The sequence below is a fragment of the Emydura macquarii genome, unplaced genomic scaffold (genome assembly GCF_026122565.2).
Source record: "Emydura macquarii macquarii isolate MOO-44397 ecotype Brisbane River unplaced genomic scaffold, CSIRO-AGI_Emac_v2 contig_3401, whole genome shotgun sequence".
In the NCBI taxonomy this organism is placed as follows: Eukaryota; Metazoa; Chordata; order Testudines; family Chelidae; genus Emydura; species Emydura macquarii.
In genome coordinates this window covers 163295-181217 of record NW_027133538.1, presented here as the reverse complement: position 1 = coordinate 181217, position 17923 = coordinate 163295, and the positions used below count along the sequence as shown (strand labels likewise).

At 40.0% G+C, this 17923-nt stretch overlaps 1 protein-coding gene across 2 annotated transcripts in view; it reads right to left on the bottom strand.

The window, feature by feature from the left end:
- GLG1 (golgi glycoprotein 1) overlaps positions 1 to 17923 on the bottom strand; it is a 153314-nt gene that overhangs the window by 65866 nt on the left and 69525 nt on the right. For both annotated transcript variants that reach the window (XM_067534416.1, XM_067534417.1), the window contains exons 3-6: positions 16838 to 16924; positions 10700 to 10915; positions 3580 to 3783; positions 2619 to 2690 (exon numbers count right to left, since the gene is read on the bottom strand). In XM_067534416.1, coding sequence (XP_067390517.1) covers positions 2619 to 2690; positions 3580 to 3783; positions 10700 to 10915; positions 16838 to 16924 — 579 coding nt within the window. The remainder of the gene's footprint in view (positions 1 to 2618; positions 2691 to 3579; positions 3784 to 10699; positions 10916 to 16837; positions 16925 to 17923) is intronic.

Below are 17923 nucleotides of genomic sequence, written 5' to 3'. Positions count from 1 at the left end.
CTGTGTCTTGTCTCCTTTCCCAACCCCCTCCCGCTAAATAAGCGTTCCATCATCGGGTTCATTTCACCCCAGCTGCATTGCGGGCTGAATTGAAGCGGTGTGGATCCCTCAATAAGCCATTCCTGTGTATGTGTGTGAGTGTGTGTGATAAGGGGAACAGGATAATCTAGGCAAGTGTCAGCCCCCCCCAAAGGGAACCCCAGTGTATTATCTAGTATGCATTAAGCTCCCTGAACTTGCAAGTTTCTAGCAAATTGGCATTCTTACACCAAGAATGACCTGGTCAGGCAATTCCCCCATGTGAAAACACTTGATTTGGATAAGATAATGCATTTAAGAAAAGTGCTAGAGTCTCCAGAATCCTGAGGGCCCCAGTTATAAAATGCATTTTTTGAATTAGTATAATAAAGCTTCAAAAAGTCACAAACTTGAAATCTCAAAGCCTCCCAGTAAAAATTAAAACAGCAATGGAAGGAGGTTCGGGTCTAACATCTGTAAGACCCCTATGAATGTTTGTCTGTCTCTTTCTGTGTATGCTTATCAGAATGTGTGAGTGTGAATGAAGGTACTGATTGAAACATGTGTCTCTGTTGTTGATACAGTATTAATGCTGTTTTCTTGAGTGTTACATTGGTAATACTGTTTGCCTAAGTAAAGAACTATATTAAGGTTGTTACAGTGTTAGTACTTTTCCTATTAATACTATTTACTAAGTTTCTGTATTCCCAATAAAGGTGGCTTGTTGCCTTATCCCCTAGAAGGAAAAAAAAATAGATCCTGTGATATTTGCTATTTGGGTGATATTAAAAATGTAAGGGGAGAACAGTAAGCATGCCATTGTTGTTGTGAATACCTGGGGTGCACACCCAAGGAAACTTTGTCAGTTTCAACAGAGCAATGAGTCTGTGTGGGGGCTGTTGAAATCCCTATTTGTCAGTTTCAGCAGCACAAGCAAGAGTACTTGCCTGTTGAATCCCCTACTTGTAAATTTCAACAATGCAGGAGCCTGCCTGCCTACTGAAAAACTTAAAACCAGGCTTAGTAACTGTCCCAGATCAAAAGCACATTAGAAATCCAAAGTATTCTTGCAGCACCAGGTGGCTGCACTGCCAGGGTTGTCACACTTGAATGAGTTTGGGAAACTGGGTGAAAATGTCTTACGAATTGCCCCAGATGCTTCAATGATGTCCTCAAGGGGAGGAAAAGATCATTAAATTTCTAAAGGAAAAAAAAAACATGCAAAGTTTCAGAAACCTATGGTAAAAGATGGATGGATGGGTATGTGTAAAAGACAGTTTGTTGTGGTGGTCTGGTCAGACTAAAGAAAAGCTAGGAAAAAGTTGTGATACTTTACTGTAAAAAGCTAGAAAAAGGCAAATCTGAACTATAAATTGAAGAAACTCCAAACCCAGAACAGTGCTTTCAGGGTTAAACTGAAAGAGTGTAACTCCTCTGCACATCACAGTACTGCTAACATGCAACAGGAGGAATACACCGATTTTAAATGGAAAACAGCTCAGCATGTTCCTAAGTATACTCCTCTCAGTACAGAGGAAATAAGGGGCTTATTAAGAATCTCCCAGATATAAAGCCCAAAGACCAAAACTTGATGTTTTGAAAATAAATGTGTGTAAAACAAGATAAGCCTGTTACCAAAAATTGTAAGCAAAAGCGGGAAAAGAGTAAAAGATTAACCCTATAAAAAAGCTGGAGGAAATGAAACAATTAAAAGTTATAAAATTGTTATAGAAAAATAAATTCTTGGTTTCATTGCAGCCATTCTGAAGGAAAATGGGCCCTTCTCCTAAAGGAATGGTCTGTAAATAAACCTGACTAAAGTGACTTAAATATGAATGATTTAGTTTAAATCATGAACTGGGGGGGGGGGGGGGGGAGGGGAGAAGATTTCCATTGGAACTTAACTGCCTCCAAATGCATAAAAGGAAATGTAATTTGTGTACAAATGTGTATTCTAAGCAATACCTGGACCCTGGTCTGGCACATCTGAGAGATCAAGTCAATTTGTTAAACTCTATACAGAAATTTAGAACTGTAACAGGAAAACGACAGTTACCAAAGACAATGCATCATTTTCACAAATTTGGTAAAAGCAGCCCTTGATGAGTAGCCTGGTGACGAAGAGATAGGTTTAATATGCAATGCCTGTATCAAGAGATACATCAAAACAATCTGTTTTAATCTACACATTGAAAGCAACACCTCCATTAAATGTTTAAAGAAGGAGTAGCCACCCAAAGAACAGGAGAGGTATCTTTACTTGTCCAGCTCCCTGAATTTCCTGGCCTTTGCTTTTCATGGCTTGGTAGACTACAGTTGTATATCCTTAGTGCTTTTATATACCAAACACAGCTCTCCCATAGCTAAACAAGAGTAACCAATTCATACTATCAGCGTATAGCTGGAAGCATGAAAGTCCCAATTTAAAGGCCTCTGTTCAACATTATTCAAGGACCGATATCTGTCAGACCAGCTTAACAGTGGGTTACTGTAAATGTATTAATACTGGGGAGAGGGATGAACAAGGCAGAGTCAGTTAGCTGGATGGATGATCCATAACTGCTGGGTAAAGGATCTGCCTAGCTGAAATAGATACCTACCTTTTCACTCATAGATTCTTCAAACTTGTGGTTAAAGAGGCACTTGTAAACCCGGCCTTCCCCAGCCTGAGTCTGTGAAACAGAAGAGCAGCACTGGTCAGTTAGGGTAGTTTACAGCTTACCTCCTTGCTAATCAAAATCTAATTGTGTTGTGTTATTGTACCAAAAGCCTTCTTTTAAACTAGTGAAGTGGTGTCCATGTGCATTATGGGAATAACTCACTAACACTTGTTAAATATGGCACAGAACTGAAGATGTTTTTTGTAAAGGAAAATATTACAGCTGAGTGTCCTTACTCTGGCTTCTGGGTTTTGCCATTTTTTGGTTAAAGAAAACTTTTCTATTAATGCAAGAGAACCAGAACAAAGCAATAAGTCTGGTTTCCTGCTGCATCACTCCAAGCCACTGGTCCATTAGCAGAAGCTATGATGTTTCAGCTGCAGTTAATTCCAACATCATGACAAGAATGAAAGTTGCAGCTCCATTTGAATTAACCTTTTGATGAGAGCAGAGATTCTCCCCTCCTGTCCACTTTATAACCACGAGGTGAGATTAAAATGTACTCTTCATAAGAGCTTATAGGAGTTCCTGGTGCCAAAAGTGCTGAATTAAAGGCTTAGAATAGCAAGAAAGCTGCTACTCAAACCAAGGAGATTAAAAAAACTGAGAACTTATTTCCAGCCTCTCAAAGGACTGACAAAAATGCAATGCTTAACAGCGGCCGTATGCTGTTGACGGTGGAACAGAGTAGTAACAGTAGGCTGCCTAATAAGGGTAATCTCCTGTTCAAGTTTCACCACTGAAGGTGGGCCTATGAAGACTGACCAACAGGCAGTTCCCAGAATACCTTCTGCTGTTATGGAATCTTGCTCTGGTTCCTCTCTGTCCTTCGGTTTCTTTTCAGGCACTGATTTGCGGGAGAAGAGTGGAGAGGAAAGGACTAATATTTGAAACTACTCACATTTTCACAGAAGCGTTCCCGGTCATCGCGGCATGCGAAGTACAGGTGTCTGTCTAAGTGGAAGTCATCAGAGGAGAGTTCAGCCACACGAAGAATAGCTTTCTTACACTCATCAGAAACCTGAATTCTAGGATCATTTTCTTCTGCCTCCTTTACCAGCCCTTTCTCCAGGCAGGCCACTACCTCTCCTTGCGAGTGAGCATCCTATACAACAAAAAGACTTTTACCAAGAGGATTTGTGGTCCATTATTTACAAGTGCAGAAGACAATGAACAAGAACAAATATTTCTTAATACACGGGAGTGCAGAAAATGCATGGTTACCAGCTTAATATGTACAGTGTGTTAAAAAAATCCACACTTCAAGCAATCCAGAATGCTGACTATGCCATGCAATGGCTAAGGAAGTCCAAGCAATGTTAATTCTTTATAGATACCTATCACCAGAATTAAGTGACACTCAAATCATTTATATACAGACTTGCAAATGAGCATTCTGTCCCAGTGCATGGACATTCATACAGTGGGTAGGAGCAACAATTTCCAAAGCCTGGAAATTGTTGGCTCCCAAATTCAGACTGAGATGAGCAGAAATACCTTCAATCACGCTCCAAGCCAGGAATGGCCAAACAGAGCTAAACTGCAAAGAGATACGCTCTGTATCTACTGTCCCCATCTCTCTTTGCAATCCAATAGCCTTCAGCAACATGATCCACATGCCGTATAATAATTTAGACCGCTGAAGTGCTGAGGGCTCACATTGGTGTAGCCTCCTTCAATGCTTCTGGGTTTGCTTTAACGTGATTTTAAGAGATTATCACCATTTAGACACACTGCTTAGAGCAGTTCACCAAAGTGGTCAAATTATCTTTAATCTGACATATAGCCTTTTTATCGCCATGACAGCAGCAAGTAGCAGCATGACATTAAAGGAACATATTTGGGGGAAGAGAGGAATTAGAAAGCTGCTCTGTCAATGCAGTCTTCAATCTGGTTACTGATAATTAGAGAGGTTAAATGCTCACAAAGGAGCTTTTAGCAATCTAGGATTATCAGTGCTAATTCCTCCAATGAAAAAGAGCCAAAGCATCCAACACTGTCTGGTAAAATAAGCAACTCCAGACTGATAGTGTACAACAGCCACACCCTCTGCCATGTGGGCTCAATGGAATCACGGAGTAATGATAACAAGAAACCTGAGGAAGCTCACTGGTTTCCACAGGACGGCACAAGGTGAGTCACTTCTACCAGCACCCCTGAAGTAGGCAGTAGAGTGTTGATCAGTGGGTTTCACAGCCACACAGCTGGGCATGCTAAGGAAGTTAAAATGAAAAGGTACCCAAGACTCCTCTGGCCTTCAGAAAGCCTGAGCTCTTCTTAAAATAAGAGTCCATCTACAGTAGAGATGACCAAGAAGGCTGGCTGAGAAGGCTTTCAACTCTCACTCCCCTTTCCTTCAATTTATGCCACTTTGGTGTGCTAACTACCTGCTGTAAGGGACACTGTTCAGTAGTGGTGCCCTGCCTGACCACTTGGATAAATCAATCAGCCTGCGCGTATTGCACTAACACGCACTCACGGTGATCCCATCATCTCTTTCACTCTCTCTGTACGTCAAGCAGGTGTTACTGTAACAGAGATGAGCACACAATAGCAAGGTTTGGAACAAAACAGGAATCTTTAAAACATTAACATTACTAATTAAAGCCACATAAATTCTTCCAATAAACATTCCCTCCAGTTCCGACATTTCTCCCTGCTCAGGAAGCCTGATACCTGTCTTGGTACTGGCATGCTAGGAACACTAGCAGCATTCAAAAGTCACGAGTTATCACCGCCAATCCCAGAACTGCCAACACTTTTCTTCAAAGGGCCAAAAGTATGTTAGGTAAAAACATTGATGGATGTGTCCATCAAGCTCCAGCCATGATTCAGCAGCCTTTAGAGGTGCCCTTGCAGAATACTGCTAGCCTTTGGCATCGTTCCAGGATATTATCCCACACTACTGATTTATCCATAACTATATGCTGGACACAAACCTTTTCCCTCAAATCCCCATGGTGATGCATGTATAGCCCTGGCAATCGAGCCATTTAGCATTACAAACTTCATAAGATTCCTGGCTTAAACATCTGACAGCTAACTGCTCCAACCTGCCTTCCAAGAGGCAAGCTCTGCTTTAAAGAGCCTCTCGCCCATCTGCAGGCTTACCCTTACAGCCTGGGCACGCTTCTTGTTGGGGCATGAGACAATGAACATTTTTCCTACCTAGGCAAAGCATGTTTCTAGCTCTATGGCAGAAGAACGATAGAGCACTCTAGTCAAGGTTTCCTCATGCGAGGGGATTTTCTTTAATTAAAACTTCAGATAAAGACTTCAATGCACATTGGAACATATATACTATTCAACTATAGTATAGTTATATACTATAAAGCATGAACTGGGTGAAAGCTATTTTATTTGTATGTACACAGCCTACTAAAAGTGCTAACTACCACTTATGTATTTGTGATAGCATTTTATTACACGATCACATACCAGTTCACAAATGTTCTACAACTTTGGATAAATATAAACTGTTTTTAAATCTGCCACAGATACAGTACAACAGAACAGTGGAAGTTTGAAGACATACATACACCATCGAAGTTTGCAACTAAATATGCATAAAAGTTAACTGTGTCTTCTCCTCACAAGCGCATAAGGAAGACTGTTCTGCTGGTTGAGAAAAAATATAAACCAAGCTTTTTAAAAATTGGTATCTAAAGTTATGCTCTTTTGAATTGCACATTCAGGCTCTGAATAAAGCCTGATTTTCATAAGTACCAAGCTCCCGGCAGCTCTGACTTCACATTAAAATCAATAGGAGCTGAAAGAAGACTGGCACTTTTTGAAAATCAAGCTACTTCTTTCCGTGCCTAAATAGGCAATTCAGAAGCTTAACTTTAGGTACCAATTTCTTTAAAATGCTGACTATGGCATATCGCTGCTGATTAAATGATTAAATCCATACCATAGAGAAGATTATCTTAATTTATATAGAAATCCAAGTTAACTGCTTCAGTCTGTCAATGAAAATAGCTTAATATACCAGAAAGAAAAGATTACAAGATTTTCTAATGTTGAATAGTATATATTGTTCTCAAGGAATAGTGCTCATGTAATTTTAGTACTGGAAAGAAAATGGACAAGGTGGAAGAGTCATTTCTCAACTAGCGTGCTTAAACATGCAACCTTAATATTCCTTTAACGCAGTTTGACAGAAGCACACACAGAAGGGTGGTATAAAAATTACTGGCATGAGTTCAGGATGACTGCATTACTCTTGAAGTTCTAGCTGCAGTGCAGAGCCATGTGATAAATTGTATTTATCATACACCTACACCCGCACTCTACTCACCAATGCATCTTTGTCTGAACTATTTCCAAAATTCTAAAGGATACACATCAGCTTCCAGCCTGCCAGAAAAAATATGCTTCTCTCCCACTACCCACAAATATGGAATTTAACCTAAGGTTACACAAGTCTGAAAAACAGATAGGTAATTTATTCCTGCAGAGACAGATTTATAGTCCAATATCTTGAAATCCTGCCAAGTTAGGATGGAAACTTTAGATCATCGAAAAAAGGGGGATAACCATCTTTCCCCAAGGGAGGAATACAGTATTTCAGGCCATGGAAGGCATTAAGAAACTTTAAAATATGGTGTTGTAAAAATGACCTTAATTTATTTTAAAATGTATTGGTTTTAATTTTCCCCTCTTTATAAAGCCCTCCTGGTTGGACTTGATATCCAAGACACCTGTTTTTTTCAGGTAGACATAGAATTGTTTTAAAGCTCTAAAACATTCCTAAAATAGATTTCTGTAAAATGTGACCTATGCAAAATTCAACCTGTAGGTGCAATTTCTGTTGGTGTTTACTTCTCCCTCTCATTTTCAAAAAACCCTGAGGGAGTGGTAGGATGCTGGGTTGTGCTAAAGAGTAAAATCTGACTTTGCATACAATTCCTGTAGTTCTAGTTGCAGAAGCACTGGGGTGTGTTAAGAATGACCAAAGGACATAAAAAACCCAGGAGTGGAGAACGCAGTGCAGAGAAAATGGATAATGCAAGGATGGAAAGCTGCACTAATGGGCTAAGGACAGCAAATGCTGGTTCTGAGGTAAAGCAGAGACAAAATGCTTCCCATTGCTGTCCAATAATCCCATCTAGCTCGCTGGAGAAGAAATACCTGCACGATGCTTGTGTAAGAAAGCCAGAAAGCAAAACTGACCAGTATTTTTGCCATCCAAGCTGAGTGCTGTACAAGTAGTCAATAGCTAGCACAAGATGACAGACAGATGACCCAACTGAATTAAAATAGCTAATCTACAGAAAACCGACCTCTTTTCCCAGTGGTTCCCCTACCATTCCCACTTTAGCAGCTTTAAGTAGCCAGTAGCAGAAGCCAAAATTAAAGGGACACTGCCTAGTAGAAGTCTAGTCAGTTTAAAAAAAAGAGTTAAAGGTAGCATTAGGTACTATGCAACCCTTCAGTTCTGTCTTTTTTTTACTATCATTTTCCTATTTAACTTTGTTTTTCCTCTACTCTGTTGCTGTGTTAAAGGCCTACACAACAGGGGGAAACAGTAATACTGACTATACCCAAAGCTCTTTGAAAAACAGAAAAATGAGGAAGACTGTAGTCCTCTAACCTTTTACAGTAATCTTAAATGTAATTTATAACCCTAGCAAGTAAACTACCCTGAGAGAAGCGTGACTTTTAAACGGATACCTCTTAATACACATGGGAAGAAAACAGTGCCTAACCTAGCTCAGACACAGGCCTGGTCTAGATACAAATCTGCACCAATTTACACTAAATAGGTTGAGAAACACACTTAAGTTAATGGTGCATGTGTGTGTGGAGACAAGATCAGAGAAATAGCTGGCTTATTCTGACAGATGACACAGATCTGAAGGAGAAAGGCTCAGCTGCCACTACAATTCTCAATCAGAAGAATTTCACATTAAGCTTCTTTTGTATAAAAACAAAGCGGGGATTAAGCATCAGGGAACCAAACTCAGTACACAGCACAATATCCAGGTGAGAGGGAAGGAGAGGAAAGTACATTCACTGTCAGCAGAAAGTGGGCCAAACAAGCAGCTGTAAGATACGATGGCACTTTTCTGCTTCACAGACATTCCTTTCTGATACATGCAGCAAAATGAAGTCTGAAATCAGGAAACTTAAAAATTGCACTCTGCTGCTCACACAAGAAAGAGAACAGCAGGCGGAACAAGCCCGTAGATAGAGAGCAAGACAAGCAACAAACCAGAAGAAATGGCATAAGATGGAATAAAATGGAATATAGAGCAGATAATAGAGAAGGGAAAGAAAACTGAGGAGACAACTTACAGAAAAGGGAAGAGGTTAGACGACAAGGGTTGGAAGAGTCTGAGGTCTGGTTTACACTTAAAAATTTAGAGCGACCTAGCTACACTGCTCAGAGGCATGAAAAATTCTTAACCCTCAGCATACATGTGGCTAGATCAGCAGAAGAATGCTGCTGCCAATCCTAGCTACTGTTGCTCAGAGAGGTGAATTAACTTCAGGGGCTGAAAAAAACCTTCTGTAACCAAAGGAAGGGTCTACCCTGCCATGCAACAACGACACAGCTGCAGTGCTGTAGCTGCGCTGCTGTAGCATCCACAGTGTAGATATAGCATTAGTCCTAGAGCTGTCTTCCTATCTGCACTTGCATTTCAATTTAAGATGCTGTACAGTAAAGGAGCTGCTAATGCCAGTGACCGTCTCACTGGAGCAGTAAAACACCATACCTGCATCTTCATCAAGAAATTACTCTATATCCTAGAACAGCACATCTTCACCACTCCAGTAATGGCTGATTCAATCTCTAGCAATCTAATTAAAGTTAAGGGCTTTGTATTTCAAAGCACTGTACAAACTGTAATCTAGTTTAATTTTATCCCTAGTCATCAACTTACCTATAAAGTAACAGTCCACGTATGCCTGCAGTACCATAATGACGATTGCATTAGCGCCACTGAAATAGGAAAGTAGTGTCTAGAAAAATCTTCCTACTTCCTCCAATTAGCCTATCAATCTTCTCTTTGGCATCTTGATATGGTTCATTAAAGAACAACCAGAGCTTGTCTAAACTGACTACTGCCACACATTTCCAGTGAAATGTGATGCTGTGCAGTCAGATGGATTGCTGAAAGAGCTGGAAGATGTGATCAGGTATGAACAACCGATCATCAACAAACACTCAAACTGCTGTGTGCAGCTCTTCTATCAAAACAGAATGAAGGAGGCATTAACAAGTGCAGCTCAGCCTATTTTAACAGCCTTGAAATTAATCAATGGAGGGTGAAAGGACAAGCGGATTTTTTTTATTTATAAAAACAGTACACTACTATTGAACGTCACTTAATAGATACACCAGAGGTTCCAAAGAACCATTCTACCAAATGTTCCCTTTCTTCTTGCAGCAAATGGCATGCTGCAAAAAAACCAAACAAAAAAACCCCCCACAAACTGGGGCATATAAAGACACCTGCACAGCAAGATCAGAGATCTGCTTTGTCTTGTATCAAATTTAAACTCCCTGAAAAAGGAGGAATGGGTTGCGCAGGGCACACAGCCAGATACCCCTATCCCAAAAATTTTCTAGGTCACATTTGACGGTATGCATCTAGGCACAAAGCAATTTGTCTAGACACAGGTTTAGTTATCCTGACTGTAGGATTCATTATATAAAGCAAAATTCACATAAGTGTGACCAAAAGGACATAATTTGTTTACTATTTTAAATTGTATTGGGGGTCTGGTGGAGGTGGGGACAAATCAATCACAGTTGAGGTGGGAGCAAATACAACAGCATTTTTACTAGTACTTCAGTAAAGAACTTCAAACACTAACAATGATCCAGACAACTTGTGAAAGAGGTAATCACTGCAAACAGGAACACATCACCTTTTTTTGCTATCTTGTGTCTTTTGCTGGTTTTCAGTCATTGCAATTAAGTCTGGTGTACATATAAGTCCCACAAAAACATTCAATTTCTCTGTGTCACCTTTATGAACCCACTGCCCATCCACCTGTCCTGTGGATACCTTTTCTCCAGGTCGAATGCTGCCACATTTGAGGGTGTTAATATCATTCTTGCAATCATCCATGAAGCCACAGATCAGACGGTAATCACTGAAGATGATGGCTGTCATTTTGGTGATGTACTGATGACACTGGTATTCAGTGATGTTCCCTCTATGGTCCACCAAGCAGGACACCAAGTAGCCTTTCCCAGCTAACTCATCAGCACATTCTTTGATCTGTTCAGAGGAAGAGTTGTGCTCAGTTATTTAGTAGGTGCAGCTACTCACATGAGACATTTTTCAATCTGCAGGTGCAGAAACCCCATGATGCAAGTTATGTCTACACATCAGTTTGGGAGGTCTAGTGGGCCACTCAGCAGTGCGACTTCCAGCCTGAGTTGATGTCCAGGCTAGCGGGGCTCACTCTAGCGCTCTAAAAATAACTGTGCACACAGCATTTTGGAGTCATGGCTCAGGCTGGAGCTTGGGCTTGGAACCCTCGGGTGGGGGATGGGCTTTGGCACCCAAAACACAAATTCAAAGTGCTGTCTATACAACTATATTTAGAGCACTAGCCCAAGTCTGTTGACCCGGGCTGGCAGACTCACTCCCACTCACTCCACAATGCTGTGTAGACATACCTACAGAGTTTTAAAAGAGCTGGCCATGCAGCTTTATGGATTATTGATGTTGATTTTCACTAAGTCTCGGAGTACTAGGTAAGTTCCAGAGGACTGCAAGGAAGCTAATGTGCCAATAACAAATAGTAAAGAGGACATCTAGAGTAACTACAGGCCAGTAAGCCTTAGATCATTCCTAGGCAAAATAATGGAAGAGCTGATATGAAACTCAATTAACAAAAAATTAAAGGAGAGTAATATACTAAATGCTAAAGTAACAGACTTACGCATGGTAGGCCTTGTCAAACGAACAATAAATTTTTTATAAGCGTACAAAGTCGGTTGACAAAGGTAATAGCATTTCTGTAATTTACTTAAGACTTCTGTAAGGCACTTGACTTGGTACAGCACACTTTTTTAAAGAAATAATCAACACAGCATGTTAAATGGATTAAAAACTGACTGCAGTCTAATTCTAAGTGGGATTCATCATCATCAAATGGATGTGTTTTTAGTGGGGTCCCAGGGGGATCGTTTCTTAGCCCAATGCTAGTTAACATTTTTATCAGTGACCCGGAAGAAAACAAAATCATTATTGATCAAATTTACAGAGGACGCAAAGACTGGGGAAGTGAGGAGAGATGGTAAATAATGATGGACAGGTCAAAGGACAGAGTGATCAAAATTGCTTATGCCCAGGTTACCAAGCAAACTGTTTTAATTCAATACAGCCAAATCTAAAGTCATACATCTAGGAACAACGCATACAGGCCACAATTACAGGATGGAGAGTCTCTATCCTGGGAAAGTGACTCAGCGAGACTTTGGGATCTTGGTCGATAATCAGCTGAACATAAGCTCCTAGACAATGACCAAAAGGGATAATGCAATCCCTGGATGTATAAACAGGGGACTATTGAGAGGAGTAGAGAGGTTATATTACCTCTGTATTTGTCACTGGTGCAACTACTACTGGAATACTGTGTCTTGTTTTGGTGTCCACAGTTCAAGAAGGATGTTGATAAATTGGAGAATGTTCAGAGAATAGCCATAAGAATGACTAAATGCCTGGAAAATATAACTTATAGTGATAGACTCTGGGAGGTCAATCTATTTAGCTTATCTAAGAGAAGGTTAAGGGGTTACTTCATCATATTCTGTAAGAGCCTTCACAGGGGAACAAATTTGATAACAAAGTGCTCTTCAGTCTAGCAGACAGATATAAACAGGATCAAATGGCTGGCAGTTGAAGCTAGACATAAAATATGCTCCAGTTCAAACAGGAATTAATTCAGGGAAGTTTTCTAGACTGTTATGAAGGAGGTCAGACCAGATGATGATAATGATTCCTTCTAGCCTGATAACATGTGGCCATGTAAAAACCTCATTTGTAAGAACAATGGTTTTTATCAAATAAACATTCAAACCATAGTGCAATTTCAACATTTTAATCTATGTAACCCCTAGAAAAAATTACAGCATGAAGAGCTGTTGAGTGAGATCACTACAGACAAGACAACACACCTAAACTCTTTTGAGTTAAGTGCAAATAATTCAGTTTCAAAGTTAGGGTCTAGAGCTCATTGAACTGCGCAGAGAATACAGCAAATACAGGATTGCTGGTTCTGGCCACTTCTAAAGACACACCACTTTTGACTCTAGAGGAAGCCGACTGTTATCGTAGGTTAAGCTCCTGGCCAAATGCTTATAGAACCATTACATTATTTGTTAATTTGACTAACATTTCACACTAGCATTAACCATTTTGATATAAAACTTTTATGGTGTGACTTTCAAAAAGTGCCCAAAGGAGGTACCTAACTCCTAATGACTTCCAATGGAAGTTGGTTGCTTAGCTCCCTCGGGTGCTTTTGAAAAAAAAATCACAATATATTAAAATAAAAATGCAACCAAAGTTGTCTAGAATAGGACAATTCAAATTGGGATGTAGTGTATTAAATAAAAATGTGAAGTCATGCTTCCCCAATAGGAAGATATAGCATGGCTTTTTAATTCTTAAACATTTTAAAGAGTGCTCTATTAGAACCTTTTTTTATAGTCGGTTTCCAAAATGTCAGGTTAATAATCAACATTATCCCTTGCAAAACCAAGAACGTTTCATGCATCTACCTTGCCATTAAATATCAATAAGGTATCTAGCATATCTGATTGTTGTTACAATCAAACTGGAATTTTACAAAGCCTATTTTGTATCATTATTCATCCAAAAATTATAGAGGAGGAAGACTGTGGCAGTTAATGTACAATTAAAATTCTGTGTCTTTCCCCACTACATTTAGCAGCTTTTATCTAAGATTTATAGTGCAATGTTTACAACAATGCTATACAGTTATATAAAAATGGAAATTAACTGTCCTGTGATAAGGGAGCATTCTCAAACATGCCTGGGTTGTAAATATTCTGAAGCAGCTCTCTTACAGAAAGCAAAGGGCTGAAAATAGAAAGCATTTGGCTTTACTATGACTGCAAAGTGTCAGCTTGTATAGAGATACTTTGTGCTGTTGCTTCCATTTTTGAGCTATGAAGTTCCAAACTCACTCAAGTGTCTTGCAGTGCAACATAAACTAAAGGACTAACTCTGTGGACGAGCTAAATATAGAGGAGTTCATCATTCAGGAACCTCTTCTATGAACCACTGCAAATTTAAAAGAAAAATTCTACCTTGGTCCCAGACCTAGACAACCAATTTTGATGCCAATATGACACATGGATATTACTGGGGAAGGGAATATGGAAAAACAGGTTTGTAATGGCAACTCAATGGAACCTTAAGTATGGAATTGGCTGTTGGTACTCAGTAAATACTGAAAGAATTCAACCTGCATGAAACACCTGATGGAAGGTGTGACAAAGTGGGAATCTTTAATTTTTTAATTTTTTTTTTTTTTTTTAATAATTCCTGTGTGCGCCTTACTTTCCCAATGTACTTTGCATTGCTATCTAGGAGGTGCAAAAGGGTCAGATCTGCCCTTGGGGGGCAGAGTAAGACCAGAAGTGTTGTCATGTAGCTGTCTGGGGTGAAATGAATGGGTCCATTAAACAACTAGTGTTGGCCCAATCCTGTTTTTATGAAATGCATGAAAGAACAGAGCCACAAACACTCCCTTCCTACCAAGAGGCACTTCAGCCTGATACACTGTACCTTTAATCAAAAGCTAAAACCTCAACTGACTCTTATTGTTCTATCCTTTGAAATATTCACTTTAGTCTTTTTAAAATATTTATTTACTGCATATCATTGGAACAAGAGATACCAGATTTTTGCCTAAGCTATTCTCTGTAAGTCCTACATTCCAGTTTGACATGGTACCAAATCATATTATTTAGTAATAATTCAAGTCTGTCTTTACTTTGAATGATTCTTATGTTTTAAGATTATTAGTAAAACCTCTCCACTGACAATTTTATCTGTTGATTTTACCCACTTTCAGAATATTTGTAAAAATCCTATTTTATATGTGCTTAAGTCAAAAATGAAATAATGTTTGCTTTAAAAAACATGTAAGTTCTTCAGCTAGGAGTTTGCACTGAGTGATTGGAGTGTGAATGGCTGAGCAATTGAGGTGGGTGTAGACAGGGAAAGTTATTGAACAATTGGTCTAAGTAAGGGATGTCGAAACATGATGAAGAAAACATCAGCCTCACCTCAAACATTTGAGGGAGGAAGAAAGGAGCGAAGATAACTTTTACCACTCAACTGCCCTAAGAGGAGTCCACCCTGATAACTTTGGAGTCAGCCCACTTCAAAGAACAAAATCTGATCAGTCTTGCAACAATGTGGGTGATTAAAGATCACACCAAATGCAGATGCAGCATGACAGAGCAAAAACCCATAGACTTACATGGGATCTTTTTCCTATAAAATGGGACAGAAAGATGAAGGCTGGAACTTCGGGTCTACATCACCACACCATAAAGGAGTACTGATGCGCATCGGCAAAACCTTGCTCCTCACCCTCGTGCTACAGTCACCTGGACAGTGACTATCACGAGCACCAAGAGGCTGGCAACTATAACATTTGTGAGACCCCTGTGTATGTTTGTCTGTCTCCCTGTCTGTGTATGCCTGAGTGTGTCTGAGTGTGAATGAAAGTACCAATTGAAACGTGTCAATGAAGTATACTTTATTAGCAAGAATCTCTGTATTTGTAATCACTAGGTAAAGCACAATATTGATATTGTTACAGTGTTGATACTGTTTTCTTGGTATTTGCATTATTGATACTATTTCAATAAGTAAAGCACAATATTGATATTGTTACAGTGTTGATACTGTTTTCTTGGTATTTGCATTATTGATACTATTTACCAAATTTTTGTATTACAACAAACATGGCTTGTTGCCTTATCCCCTGAAAAAGATCCTGTGATATTTGTTATTTGGATAACACTGGCAGCAACTGACCCATTTCAATGGATAACTCAGAAAGACAATGGGAACGCCCATGGACAAGACAGTCACACTCAGCAACCAAAACCACGAGGAAGGAGATTTCCCCCACTTTTTGACAGGGAAGGCCCCAGCTAGAGAAAAAAGGGGAATGGGGTCAGATGGCTGGGACAAGGGTTGGCCTTTAGGGGGAGAGAGGAGCTCTCCTTGGGGGCAAAAAAGCAGACAGACAGAAATGGATTCCATAACAGCTTGGCTGGCTGATTGCACCAGTTTGGCCAGTATGGACCATGTCTTAACTTTTGTTCCTCTGTGCTAACCTAAGGACTTTCAGATTGTCTGCCTGGTGACTAAAATTTTGTTCCCTTGTTTTGAAAAGGCTGCTGTGGTGTCACTGCAAATACTGAGAATGCTGTGCCCTGAAGAGGCACAGGACAAGCTTCCTACAGGACACTGTTTTGGCTGGATTTACTGCGGGGAGCCAGGGAAAAGAAAGGGATCTCTGAAGGCCCAGATTCGGAGTCTTTAAGGCCTCAGGCCTGTCCCTGTGAAACTGTGTGGGTCCTCGGGGTGCAGCACACTAAAAGGGGTCACTCCCAAGGGACTGGTTAACAGGCTGGCCATAGACCAGACCCTGTGGATCTGTGACAGGTCAGGCAGGAACTGAGAGGTTCTTAGTTTATCATTTCTCTTTTTTCTGATCCTATCATTTCTCCTATCCAACCCCTCACCACCACTCAAGTCAGACATTTTTGCAGATATCAAATGAAATATACTCAGGAATAGCCCCCAGGGACCAAGCTCCCCGACCCTCCCAAAAAGAAATCTGGAAGAAGGCATACTGTCCATTGTGAGTTCAATCTCCCCGTGGAGAGGTCTTGTATAGATTGGTTCAGCAAACATTTTTTAACATTGCTGTCCTTGCCTATGCTAGATTCTAAGTAGTGTTTAAACTGCGTTAAGTACCACATTAGCCAACACATTTTAGCATACCACTCTTTTTCCCCAGTCTAGACAAGCTCTAAGTGGTTCTTTAGATGGATTTAAAGCATTTTTGCTTTGGTGACAGTGGGTAAGAACCCACAAATATAACAAACAGATGAAACCATCCCCTTTCTTCACCCTCACCTCTGCTATGGTGGACTTACAGACCTCTCTGGCCACGGATTCAAACTTCAGGTCTGTAGTCAGGTTCAATTTGTAGTTCCACAACAGCTAAATGAAGAGAGAGAATGTATTATTTGTACAGCAAGAGTTGAAATTTTGCACCTAGGAAGGATAAACTGATTTTTGGCTTCAGACTAGAACAGAAACTGAGGCACTCTCTTTCACAGTTACTGTGGTCCATTATTCAACAGCTTCATTCTTCTGTCATACCTAAAACTATGTAAAAAAAGCCCATCAACATTTATTTATTACAGCCTTATATATTCCTCCATTTATCACTTCATATTTTAAGCAAAAGATTGCCGAAGCCAAAATTTCTACGTGATCATTAACTGACTCATTAAAAAGAAAAGTTCCCAATGAATCCGTTTTCTTAATCACATGATCTTTGTTTATAAGGCAATGAAGACATCCTAAATTCATACCTGCTTTGTTTTTAGCAACACAGGTTATGTCTACACTGCAGCACTAATTTGAATTAGCTTAATTTGAATTACAGAAAGCAATTTATTGAAAGCGCTGCAGACTGTCCACACTACAGTGTTTGTGCTGATTTCTTGCGCCCACACTGGCCAGCCTTAATTTGAATTAGAAAGTAGTGCAATGTGGGAAGCTATCCCACAGTGCAACTAACCACAGAGGCTGTTGTGACGAATGTCATCATCCCAGGATGCAGCGCTGCTTCCCCCACCCCCAAACAAACAGGAAAAGGATTTCCATGCTGTTTTTTTACTCCCCCGATCGTCACTGCTACAGGCACATGGAGCCAGCTGAACTATGCTCTCATTTTGACCGTGACAAATACATCGCAGCTTATCCTGGATTACTTTAGAACTGTATGCTGTTTGCCTTTTATGCTCCCCCTACCGCCCCCTGTATATTGCTTGCCTTTGATTTTGATTCTACAGGTGTCTGTAGAATGTAAGATAAATAACAAAGGAGTCAGTTAGTATATTAATACAGTAATACAAATGTTTCCATTTCACTGATGGAAAGCATGATATAATGTATCCACATGTAGCACTGTGAATAAACTCTTAAAGTATC